At 35.0% G+C, this 13,559-nt stretch overlaps 1 protein-coding gene across 1 annotated transcript in view; it reads right to left on the minus strand.

Annotated features, from left to right (window-relative positions):
- Positions 1 to 13,559, minus strand: part of MCPH1 (microcephalin 1) — a gene marked incomplete at its 5' end in the record, with an annotated part of 134,459 nt that overhangs the window by 83,710 nt on the left and 37,190 nt on the right. The window contains 3 exons of the mRNA XM_082480419.1: positions 959 to 1,036; positions 8,604 to 8,766; positions 11,902 to 11,939. Coding sequence (XP_082336545.1) covers positions 959 to 1,036; positions 8,604 to 8,766; positions 11,902 to 11,939 — 279 coding nt within the window. The remainder of the gene's footprint in view (positions 1 to 958; positions 1,037 to 8,603; positions 8,767 to 11,901; positions 11,940 to 13,559) is intronic.

Raw genomic sequence — 13,559 nt, forward strand, 5'->3', positions numbered from 1 at the left:
AAAAATACCACCCAATAACAGATGATTCATTTCTTTGGTCTTATTTCAGAATAACTGTTACATTTTCCCTACACTTTGGAAACATACAATTTATGAAATAAAGCCTTCATCTTGGACATGTACATTTACACAAATTACAGATTTGGAAAAAATGTTAAAAATAAGTTTTAATAGTTAATAACATTACAGTAAAAATAAAGTTCAAAACCCATTAAACGTTCTTTCCTTAAAGCCTGTATGAAACTGTGAGAAACAAGTAGCAGATGATAGTATATTTAATTAGCTGCTACAATATAAGAGAAACCTTTATTGGTAAAACTATTAGAGTGATTGATTAGTAACCTGCTAGAATTCTGCTTGTGTTAAAATCAAAATAAAATTACTGTTTAATCAATTACAACACATGGAATGCAGATACACTTGGGTCTGCACAGATACACCATGCCACCACATACGCACTTTTGCACTAGTTCACAATTCAGTACTTGAGAATGATCATTAAAGGCAAGAAAAATGCTTCATTTTACCTACTTAGTAGTTTTAAAAGCCAACAATAATTTTCCACTGCCAAAGCAATTTCTGGACTGAAAATACCGAGTCCATGGCAAAAATAATCTTTCTGCTAGGTGATAACATGCTTCTCCAGTTTATATACAAGGAGAGATAGAAATAAAATACGCCACAAATACATTAAAGGACTTTTATACTTAAGTAAGAGGCTAGTTTATTCAGATGTTATAGGGTGAATCAACTTTTTGCATATTCCATGCCATACCAAAGTTTTTGCACACACTTCAAAAAGTATTGGTCGAAGGAGAAAATAACTCCTTACAGTATTTGCTTTAAAAAAGTATTTTTTTCTAGTGGGCCTTCTTGTTCACAAAACCTATTTAGAGGGCCAATCATTTTCCAGATAAACAAAAGAAAGTTTACAAGCTTAAAGGGCCATTAAACTTACAGGAGCTGCAGGGAAGCTGGATGAAAGCTCGTATGGTTCCTCTGAGATCCAATGGCCCAATTCCAAAGACCAGAGAACCTAAAATAAATTAAGCAGTAAGTAGAACTCTTATAATTTCTAAAAAGGCAAACTCTTTGAACGTGTAATTAGAAGTAACAGCGCAGTTGCAATAGTTGGTTTGATATTTCATTTACCCAAACCAAACGATTCGCTGAAAAATCAAGCAGAAAGGTATGAATTTTACAACTGAAACAAAACATTAAAATACCAAAGTGATATTTCTATGCATAGCTACATTAAATTTTAAAACCTTGTGAGGATATTAGAAAAGTCAACTTTTTGCATCATGATACATAAAATTAGAGTAAATATTGAAAAGGGAAGTCATACTATTCAGTTCTGTTCTCTTGGTTCATCTAATCACAGAACTTCAAGAGGTTCCTGTTGGCCCATTTCTCCAGCCTGTCTACGTCCCTCTGAATGGCAACACCCATCTGGTGTATCAAACACTCCTCACACTTTTGCAACATCTGCAAACGTGCTGAGGGTGTACTCTTCCCCATCATCCAGATCATAAATGATGTTAAACAATATTGGACCAGTATCAACTCCTACTACTGACTGGGATTATGCAACTGTTGTATATAATCCACATTACATATATAAATTATCTTGCAAAGAAGAAAAGCTCAATTTAATTCTCTTTGGTATCCTCCTCTGTCAACGTCACATTCTAAAGCATAAAAAAAGGTTGCTAATGGTGCAGAGTACTGACTGTCTGGAAAATACACGATCATTTACATTCAACTGAGCTCTGAAATGCTGGATCAATAAGATTGCTAGTCTCCAAGCATCATAACACTTTGGACTACTTTCAGACTTCTGTTTCCATCATGGCCATCACAAAATGGTTAACAGAAAAAAACCTACTTGAACTGGTTATATTTTCAGCTTCTGAAACACACTATTTTTAATTTATTTATTTTTTTTAAACTTCCCCCAAACTACTTCATCTAGCATTTTTCCTGGGTGGATTTTCTAAACCATTCTTCAAAACAATTTATCATTATAAGTTGCAACTGATAGACTGTAATATTAAAAGCCTCACAAAGGATGTTCAGAGACTATCCCTCAAGCGGTAAAAATATCTTCTTTATGGGAAAATGGAAAGACGCTGAAGTTCCTACCATGGCTCTGTCCTTGAGTTGTATAAAGGGCATTGTCCTACTAATTTCTAGACAGTCTAAATTCTGAAGCACGTTCTGATGGAAGAGGAGTTCATTTTTGCCATTGGCTTCATCATTGTGAGCTGAGCCATAAAGCTTCTCATATAGGTAAAAGACTGGTAATTTATTTGCCAAGTTTGTCCACTGTCACACAATTCAATTCCTCTTTTACAGATACTTGAGCTTTGCAACATCCTTCCTGTAGTTGCCATTTGGCACGCCTGAAATACGAGTCAAAAAAAGCATTGTTACCCACTAGTGGGAGACAGCACTATTCATACGTGCGACCTCAAAAACCACAGCAGCCCACCAATACCGCTCCTACAGCCACAGGTAGTATTAAGTGAACAAGAAGCGTACGTATACCCCCAAAATGGGATATATGTGATTTATTAGAAAGTAAATCCCTGTGTTTAGGATAATTCTACCTCTGGCAGTCAGATTTTCCCTAAATAGTTCTCTAGCCATTTCAAATAGATGATGTCTGTTTCTTACTGTTAGCACAGCCATGCACCATTAAACTGTTGTCGTTATTCACCTTAGGACAAGCTGAATCCCATCAGTGCTTGAAATTATTCCCATGCTTGATTCACAAATAACTGAAATATTCTGTTTTTTGTTTTATTATTTTTTTTTGGAAGATGCCATACAAACCCATATTAGTTTTATTTTAAATTATAAAACTTCACCTCATAAAATTTGGGAAGCAGTTCTATGAGATGTTCCTCAGACAAAAACTGGCATAATATATATCAAGCATGATAAAGTTATCCTTTACAATGTTACAGCTCACTAACTAAACAAAATTCTAAGCTGAACAGACCGATTATAAACTAGTAACGTAAATCTTATAAAATGGACTAATTGTACACAGGAAAATAACTTTCTGTAAAGGGCTCTTTTGCCCCAAATCTGTTGCTACAAGAAGCAAATTGCAAACTGAATTCAGGAAGTAATGTTGTTATCAAAAAGTTCTATAGTCTTTAGTCAAGTAGCTTATGCTTGACAACTTTCAGAGCAACCAGTAACCTCCAATACGAACCACTACAAAAGCTGGTGCTCTGTGTGGCAAGTGGTGTTTTACTTGTGAGGGGAGGGCAGATGTCCAATTTTCCAGGCTATTGGAAGTGAACGGTGATTTTTTGTTGATAATGAAAAGCAGCACATCTTCAAACTTACTGTTGAACTTCATTACAAAAACCCAAAGGACATTATGTTTACTTTTAGAAAATGCACAACCAAATATTTGCAAATGCAACAGCTGTACAAAAAGACAAAGTAATTTCTACATTCATTATATCATACCAAACCTAAAATTAAGAGTTAAGCACATTAATAAATCAATGGCCTTTAAAAAAATACTCAAAACCTAATAATGCCTTTAGCTCTCTTCACCCTGGAGAAGAGAAGACTCCGGGGTGACCTCATAGCCCCTTCCAGTACTTAAAGGGGGCCTACAGAAACGGTGGAGACGGAGTCTTCATCAGGGAGTGTAGTGATAGGACAAAGGGGAATGCCTTTAAACTGAAAGAGGGGAGATTTAGATTAGATATTAGGAAGAAATTTTTCACTCTGAGGGTGTGAGGCACTGGAACAGGTTGCCCAGGGAAGTTGTGCATTCCCCATCCCTGGAGGTGTCTAAGGCCAGGCTGGATGGGGCTTTGAGCAACCTGGTCTAGTGGGAGGTGTCCCTGCCCATGGCAGGGGGGTTGGAACTAGATGATCTTCAAGGTCCCTTCCAACCCAAACCATTCTATGATTCTGTGAAGAAGAGTATAGTAACTTCTTAAAATCACACAGTTAAGACTGCAACTTAGGATTTGAAGTTATAAATTTCAAGGTGTGTATATTTTTTACAATTACTTTTTACAGTTTACAATAAGAATATTGAAATCTGTTAGCTTTATACTTACAGCTGTTTATATTTATTGCAAATAAAAGTAACTTGTGAATTGAAGTCATTTCTCTTTTAATCGCAGTATAAATCAACTTTAACTGAACCAAGAAAATTGTAACTCTTAGAGACATGATGCATGCAAATAATTTCTTCGTAAATAATCTTGAGCAGGAACAGATGTATCATGCTGTATAATGTGCACGTCGTGTCCTTATAGTACCAAAATCATGTTTGTACCAAAAGTAACTGGCAAACAACCCAAACAGATTAAAACATAAACCCAAATGATTAGTTATGATTAAGTAATCCCATTTCCTTTTCCAGGCCAATTTTACAGTTACAACCTCTATGAATCCCTGTAGTATTTACAGAATTTTGTTTAGAAATGAATTTTGTTTGTCTTAACAAAAGATGGATTAATGCTTGTCTATCATGGTTCTGGAATTGAGTACAAAGGCATGGTATCTCCTTTCCTAGATAAAAGGAAAATTAGATACAGAGTTCATGAACAGGTCCTGCAGTAAATAATTAGGTCACCACTCACTAAAACATTCAGTTTTCATGAACACAAAGGCAAGAGCTCTCCATTCTAAGTCACTGAAAGTTTGCTTCTGACTTTGCCAGATACAAATTTTCAACCAGTATATTTTCATAGCAACACTAAAAAAAAAAAAAGCTTTAAATTCATGTAGGACAAAAACAGGTTATGATTTGCAATATTATTCTTGAGTAAACTCCTTTTTCTTGTTAAGTCGTTAACATCTTCATATTCAACAGTTCCTTGTAATGCAGCAAAAGGGCTAAGAAAAGCTGAAATACTTCAGAATATAAATGGGTTTATACTCAAAAGGAAGAGCTATCCAGAAGTTTTCAAATGTGCAGTTACAAAAGATTTAGCTTAAAATGTAATGATAAAGCAGTACAGTATGGATCAAGCATGAATAATGGATATAGGAGTATCAGAAGTTAGGAAAATACAGCTGATAACTGAGATGTTAAGAATGTATCAGATTCCTGTAGAATGCACTCTTGCTGGTCATGGAGGACCCATGAAAGGAGGAAATAGGGAGGGAAAAGGAGAGTAGAAAAAGCATAATTTTTCTGTGGACTTATAACTTTAAAGAATGTTTTCCCTTGGACTCTAGAATCAAGTTGATCAACCTTCTGTTACTTTGTCTTCAAGTATGGACTATTTTATCTAATTCTGTAGCAGGCAACCTTTATGACACAGAGGTCCAACAAGTGTCCTGCAGGTTATACAGCTATAAGGTTAGCCTCGGTTCAAAGTTTTCCTTTGCATATCCAAAACAGCTATGTTCTTTTGTTCACACTCTATACGAACATTTATGTCAAACATCAAGTTCTCAAGGGTCTGAAAACACATTGTTTGACTAGTCATTATTTAAGGCCTCTTACACATCCAGCTAGCACACTCAATAATCATATGGTATTTATACATTTGAGATTTCTCCAACATCCATCTTTAAAAAGATCATTTTAATTTTTGCTCAGAAGAAGAAAAAAAATGTTGCAGCCTAAATTATCTCTCCATGCTACAAGTCAAAAGGCAGAGGTAAATTATATTTCAGCTTCTTAAAACATTGAGAAACATCTTCCAAAAGACAATCGCCACAGTTCAAAATTAATACCTTGTTTAAAAGGTACTACTGATTTCTCCAGACTGATTATTTTAATTGTCTAATTTGAATTATTTTAACAATGAAAGTACTTATGGTAGGATTGACTACAGTGTAGAAAAGCATTTAAAGGATGCAGTATTGTAGCATTAATAAAAGGAAAAATTATTTTGCTTAAATGAAATTCTCCTGACTACGTTTCTACAGATTTCCTCATAATGATTAAGTAAGGCTTCAGCTTTCTCTTCTCTAGTCGAAGTATTCAGTTAACAAATTTGGGTGAAAAGATGGCAAAATTATGCCAGTGACATAATTAGAAATATGACAATAATGATCTTACATAATAAGATGCATAGATTTAACCAGATTAATAAATAATTTTTTAAAAAGTTCAAAGCACTATTTTCTTTCAGTGAAATAAATGACTTAATTACTTGAGGGATTAGACATTTATGGACAAAGTTGTACCCAGCCTCAGTGAAAGATTTAAGCACATTTCTAAAAAAATTAAAAATAGCAATATTCACAGCAATATAAGATTGAAAAAACTTGTGATTTGGAGAACTGATTTCTGAAGTTATATTCTAGTTCCTTCTCATGCAGCTCTCCTAGTAACTTCAGAATTCTCTAAATAGCATCAGTAAAACGAGTGAAGACAGCTTCAGCATTTGATTCAATAATATTTACAAGAACAAACTAATCCTTGGAACAATTCCATTTAACTTACTGAGGTTGTATGAGGGATATAGATGACCCTGTGATGAGTCTGTAGAGAGCAGGAGAAAATTTGGCATTGCTACTAGCCAATACTGGTTTATGAAGATCATGTGCTGATGTTTTCACCATGAATTGGTTCACAGAAGCGCAGTGCATAAAACGGGCAATGAAATTCCAGGACAGCAGTTGCCAGAATACTGATTATCCAAATACTGCCTTACGTATAAAGACAGGAAACTATTTCATTGTATTTTTGTAGTAGTTATCTACATCTTTAGCTATCTTGGTAGTTATTTGGAGCTTTTTCTCAAGGAAATATACAGCTCTCGTGTTTGACTACCCAATTAGGAGAAAGTAACTTATAGCAAATACGTTGTTACTTGTTTAAAACTCCATACAAAGCTAAGTGCGGGACAGATATTTTATGCATTTCATTCATAGATGCATAGAATCATATAATAGTTGAGGCTGGAATGGACCTGTGGAGATTGTCTTGTCCAAATCGCATGCTCAAATATGTTCCCCTTAATGCAACCAAGGATGCTATGGGTCTTTTTTGCTACACAGGCACATTACATTGTTAAGGTGACCAAAGATGTAAACCCCTTTATTCCAAGGAAAATTAATCACCAAGAACTTCTGAAAACCCCAAAGTATACCACAACAGCTTCTTCAGATAACTACATGTACAAGCTTCACACTGGTAAGCGTCAGACATCTTGAAAACAAAAAGGCAACAGGAGTTTGTTTTCAACCCAACAACTAAATTTTGAAGTATTTATAAGAAAAAGGAAACCAAGAAATTTAAAGTTACTCTACAACCCTTTTCTAAATAAGACTAAGAACTATTTCCATATAAATTCCAACAGCTATGTTTTATAGCCCTGGAAACATGAGGAAATCTGAAAAACTGTCAACTGTAATGCCAGACTGAGTGGTTAATCTCTATTATTGCAGTGAACAATTGAGGTGGTTTAACCCAGGTAAACTCCCCACCTGGCCACTACTCACTCACTCCAGGATGGGGGAGAGAACTGGAAAGGCAAAAGCAAGAAGAAAACCAACCTTATAGATTAAGATAAAGATGGTTAATAAGTGAAGCAGAAAAAAAGTTTAAATGTAAAAGTAATCATTCCCACCAGCAGATTGATGCCCAGCCAGTCTATGAGCAATGGCTGCTTTGGAAAAAAACCTCCCAGTTTTATAGCTGAGCATGATGTCACACAGTATGGAAAATCTCTTTGATCAGTTGGGGTCAGCTGTCCCAGCTGAGTCCCCTCCCAATTTCTTGTGCGCCCCCAGCCTACTTGCTGGGAGGGGCTGACCAAAAAACAGAGAACACCTTGATGCTGTGTAAGCACTGTTGAACAATAGCTAAAACACTGGTGGGATTATCACCACTGTTTTGGTCATCAGTCTAAAAGAAAGCACCACACAGACTACGATAAAGAAAATTAACTTCATCCCAGACGAACCCAGTATAGCAATTCAAGATTATCTTGTCTTTATAGTAACAGTCTGGTAACTCTATGTAGCAGTCCCGAAGAAATTTTGAGGATACACAGTGATTATTTGATCTGGATATCTGGGAGCAATTTCTGTAAATTACAGTCTCCAAACTACTCATCTACAAAGAGCTCTCCTCTTTTTTTTTTTTTTTTTTAATATTTTACAGCTTTCCCACTACGCAGCAAAATATCTAACAATTCATTTCATTTTTACCAGTGCTGAACACAATGTGTGTTTCAGAACACAACAGAAATATATTAAATCAGTATAGGAAAAATTCAAACGGAATAGTATGACTTGGCTATTGTTGAGCAGAAATGCTCTGGTTAGCCTTTAATCTGTCCAAAAATAAAGCATGTAACATGAGTTTCTTATCTATTAGATAAGACTTCAGGCATTTCTAAAATACAAACTGAGGTACAATACAGGAATACTTTGGTTAGATTAAGGGCTGAAAGACCATAAGTCACGGTAATAGAGCTTCACACAGACAAATTTCCTCTAATTGAGCTAATTCTAGGTACACCTGAATATCTGAACATTGCACCATTGTAGGTAGCACGGACACAAACATGGGTATACAGCTGATAAATATCAATATACAAAATAAGTTTAATTTTCTCTGTAGTAAAATTAAAAAAAAAAAAAATATTTCTTACCCATTCATAAGAAACAATCCAACACCCACGAGCAATTCCTAGCATAACATTCAAGGTACGACGAGGACTCCCGGTAACTACATGACTTGTTGTTTCACATACATCATCTGAGAACAAAAAGTCTCCAAGTTTATTTACCACCTGAATTATTGTATTTTGCTTCCTAAAAAGAAGAAAAAGAAAAAAACCCATACATTGTTGAATGGATATGCAGATCATAAAAGCATATAACTCAAACTCACCTCCTTTCTTTCCTCACTAATCATTTCTTATCCTTTTCTCACTGAGCCTCTAACTATTTGCTATCTCTAAATTCAGTAGCCTTCCCACAGAGTCCAAACAGACCCTTTTCTGTCATCACCAATCATATCTACTTGCACTTCAAAGCTCTTTTGTCCCCCACATCTGTCCTGTCTGTTTAAATAGAAGCTTTTTGAGTCAGGATTTATCTAACATATTGTTTGTGTACAATGCCTAGTACAACAGAGCTTCATTCTTGGTTGCTTTTGTAGTACTATCAAAAAAGTATTACCAGGAAATGTAAACATTTAGACACGGCACTCTTAAGTGGTTTTCATTAGGAAGCACCAGATTTTCAGCATCTGAATAAAATGCTGTGTCTAAATTTAGAGAGAAGTCTTAAGTTCTGGCTTGCAACCTATACATATGAGCCCATGTTTCAATTAAAAATTCATTTATCCTTAAATACAATTATAATTAAACCTATAAAGTTAAATATAAAATCCAGAATGGCCACCTATAACTGGAATTCTAATTTGAGTTCTCTACATAGCCACACTGAAGCACAGAAATATATCATTAAAACAGACAGATCTTGGTATCACTAGAGAAAAGCTGTTGCATGAGAACAATTTAGTTCTTATTAATGATTATTTTTATAAATCATTATTATAAATGGTCATTAAAGATCTGTAAATGAAGGCGCAGTGCCCTCTCTGCTTCTCCCAGATGACTTGGAAATGCCCACGGCATGCTACTCAAGATAAAACTCAAGATTAAGTACAACCCTTGAACACAGTCACATCTGTCACAATTGTGATCATCTCAGGTAAAACATTTACGTTGATCACTGATATAACGTAAGCGCACTCAGAACATCTCCAGATGCCTCTGGGTTTACTTTCATTCCCACTAAATTTCATTCCACATAAAGTAACTCAGTTAAAACTCCCAAAATACCACAGCTTAAACAAACACTGCTTAGAGGTACTCTAGCAAAACTGCACACAATTCTTCACAGAGAATGCAGCAATCTATTTATCAAGAAGTTTCAAAGAAATAATTGAATATTAAAAACAATGTAGCTAATTAACTTCCCACTTAAGTCAAAAGGTGATATTGTATGTGGAGACACTTAAAAAGAGAAATCATAGAATCATAGAATCGTTATGATTGGAAGAAACCTTTAAGATCATCAAGTTCAACCGTTAACCTAGCACTGCCAAGTTACTACTAAACCATGTCCCGCAGCATCAAATCAAATCAAATCAAACAACTGACCCGATATGGCTTCGACTGGTACTAGAATATTTACTATTCCTTTTTCGTTTTATGAGCTTTTCCTCATCGTAGCCTACAAGTGAATGCTTTTGCAAGCTTGCAACCCATAGGGGCTGGCCCTGTCTAGCCTACAGGCTCAGGGGATGCATTTCCACGCTCTATTTGAACCTTTCCTTAGTTCATTCTTGTGTCTACACAAAATTCCTTACAGTAAGAGGACAAAGTCCTGTTGTACGAGAATTTAATTTAAGATATCTTACAAACTGCAGTGAAAACGCACCAGTTTATACCTCAGTCAGATGCAAATTTACAGCAAAATTTCACTGATTTTATGATTCAGAAAAACAGGCAGCTGCTGGTTGTGAATCAGTGAGCAGCGTTTATTATAACCTGAAAACCTGATGCCATGAAACCACAGAACTCATGAATCTTAAAATTTAAATTCTAATGAACCACTTTTGAGGCTGTAGCTACTGGGTAGAAGAATTGGATTTTGGCCATTGAGTGGTATTTTGGAGGACTATTTTCTGTTCTTTAGCTCTTTCAGAAGCAGTCCCTATCCCTTCTCCCATTTAAAAGTTGATGAATGACTACAATTGTAGACAGCCCAAAGCACAATCTTGATGAAGAAGTTCTGAAGAAAAGCAATTGTTATCAGCAGAAATTCTTATTTAATGAAACAGTAATTGGCTAGTGGGAAAAATCAACTACAAGCAACCTAAAAGAAATAATATATTAATGACCTCTTTCAACAAAAGAACTTTTTCCCAGCTGTGCCAGGATTTGTTCTCCTCTTTTAGGCAGATTTAGGCCTGTTTTCCACTACTCCTAACTGTGCTGTAACTATTATCTTTATCTCCCCCACAATGATCCTGTGTTGCATGACTTGCAAAGTGCATTTTATAGTCTTGGTGTTACTAGCATCCAGTCAAGAAAATTATTAATTCCATTTGCTGTTTCTGACACATATATTAGTACACTTGTTAATAGCTATTGACAACCATTTACAAAGAACTTCTAAAAGGATACGCACTAAGTGCTGTTTCTGAATACTTATATATATGTAACTGTCAAGATTTGATTACTTCAAACCTGAAACAGATTTGTGGTTAGCAGAAATATCTTGAGTTTTGAAAAAGAATTCAAAAAACTGTAAGCAAGTGTAGTATGAAATATGGAATTGTGTTTTTGTTGGATGTTCTTTATGCAGTAAGACTTTTAAGAGAATGATAAGAGCATGCCAGAAAATTATTAACTCTCCCCCAAAATATGCAGTGGCAGCTGCTTCTAATGTTTTGAAACTAAGTGGCTAAAAAGCCTACAACTGATATTTATTCAGCAACTACTTGTATGAAAGAAAACATTTTAAACTGATGTTTCAGATTATGACTTTTTAAATAGAAATAATTAAAATGCATGGGGAAAAAGCTAAGTCTTGGGCTGAAAGTCTGAACCATTTACTACACTACTGCTTTTTACATTTCCTTCAGAAAAATTCGAAACTTGCTTAAGATTTTAGTTTTATTGCTCTGAAGCCCTGTTGAGCTCACCTATGGAACAACTACTTCAGTCTGCACCATAGCAACACATACATACACATACAATGTAGACAGCAACAACATAGGCATGTACGTAGATGTTTCTAACTAGAATACAGAATAAAGTGTTTTAACACACAGCCCAAAGATAAATTTCATTTTGTATAGGCATAAAAAGATTATCAACATTCAAGTTTAAATGGTGTGCTGACTAAAGAGTCAAAATGTTTAATACTTACTCAGAAGACATACTCGTCATAACCAGCGTCCTTGTTGGCTAGAGACATGAAAGAGACAAGAAAACATCAAAAATCTGTGAAGTTTTTCCCTTTGAAAAAAAACTTAAATTAGAAACTGTTCCATTAAAAGGACTAAACTTCTTCATAGTTACAGTATCACCTGGGAAAGAGGCTGTACTAATTAACACATATACTAGAAATATTAAATTTTGAGGGCAAGGAAGGAAGGAATCCCCTTCATCACGTCTGGTATCAATGGATCCAATATAGTAGAAAACAGGAATGGAATTTTTCATTAGTAAAAACAAAAAGCAAAGAATTTCCAGTCTGGAATGCCACAGAAAAAGAGGATAGAATTTGTCTTTTACCTTGGGCTTCTGATCAGATAGAAAGGAAAAGGCAGCTTAACTTCAACAAAGAAAACGTGCAATTTAAAATTATTCCAGTTTCTTCCAAAAGAAAGGCAGAAACTGGCTGACATGCAGCAGAAACAAGAGTATATTTATTGTTAGGTATAATTTTAATTATTTTAATTTGATACTGTAGCTTTTTTTTTTTTTTTGCTGCACAACTTTAGTATTTTAAGTGCAGGCTTTTATGTAAACATTCACTCTTAAACCTTGTCTAGTGAATAAAAGTTGTCTGAGTAACATAACATACAAGGTATACTCAGAGTACTGCAAAACTTAAACCAGCAATTCTGAGACACCTTTCCCCCGCAATACCCCCCATAGCATATGTGCAAAGTAGGAGTGTTTGCCCCACACAGATTTTAAATAAGATTTTTAAGAATTAGTATTGTAGAAGTCAGAAGAGGAAGGAGTATCCTTTGGTCATCAGCAATGACCATGGAAGCCTCCAGCATGCACAAAGGTAGGACAGAACATGAATTTTAGCAGTATCAGAGAAATAAGTAACTGAGCATAACATGGTCATCAAAAAATATATGTAAGAAGAGGTTTTGAAAATCTTAGCTAAGAATTACCTGTAGCTCCACAAACATGCACAAATATGTATACATAAACATTTTACTTTTGTAGAAAAAGTAGATTGACTGATTTTATACAATGATTTCAAACAACTAATTTTCAAAATCAATATATGAAATTCAAATTATTTCGCTAGATAACTACTGCTCCATAAGAAATAATCACTCCCTTTTCTGTCCCCCCAGTATATTACCACAACCACAAGCAGTAAGCTCCCAAAGTCTCTGCTAAAATTCAGTTTCCTTTGAGTAATGTATTGAGCTGGGACCATAAAAATATTTTTAATTGGATTACGGCTGGTAGCATAGGCCAAAGACTACTTGAGGGCAACTCATTTTACCCAGTAATGAATCACAGAACAGAAGAGAGAACATACTCTGATGCAACTCCATCTGTTCTCTCTTATCAGTACAGAACTGCTCTCCATTAAGTGTTCAAGCAATTCATCACATTTGAGAATGGAGTTCCTCAGAATTATCTCTGTAGACTAATAGACTGTAGACTAATAGTGTGCACCATGACTATATAGGTATTCATTATATGAACAATCTTTGCACAAATAAAACATAATTTAGATACCATTGACAAGCTACATGTTAAAGATAACATAAGAAGTAATCTTTTCAACATACACATGATAATTTCATTCTGTGGTTGGGTAAATTTGAA

The sequence above is a fragment of the Vanellus vanellus genome, assembly GCF_965231255.1.
Source record: "Vanellus vanellus genome assembly, chromosome: 3".
Classification (NCBI taxonomy): Eukaryota; Metazoa; Chordata; class Aves; order Charadriiformes; family Charadriidae; genus Vanellus; species Vanellus vanellus.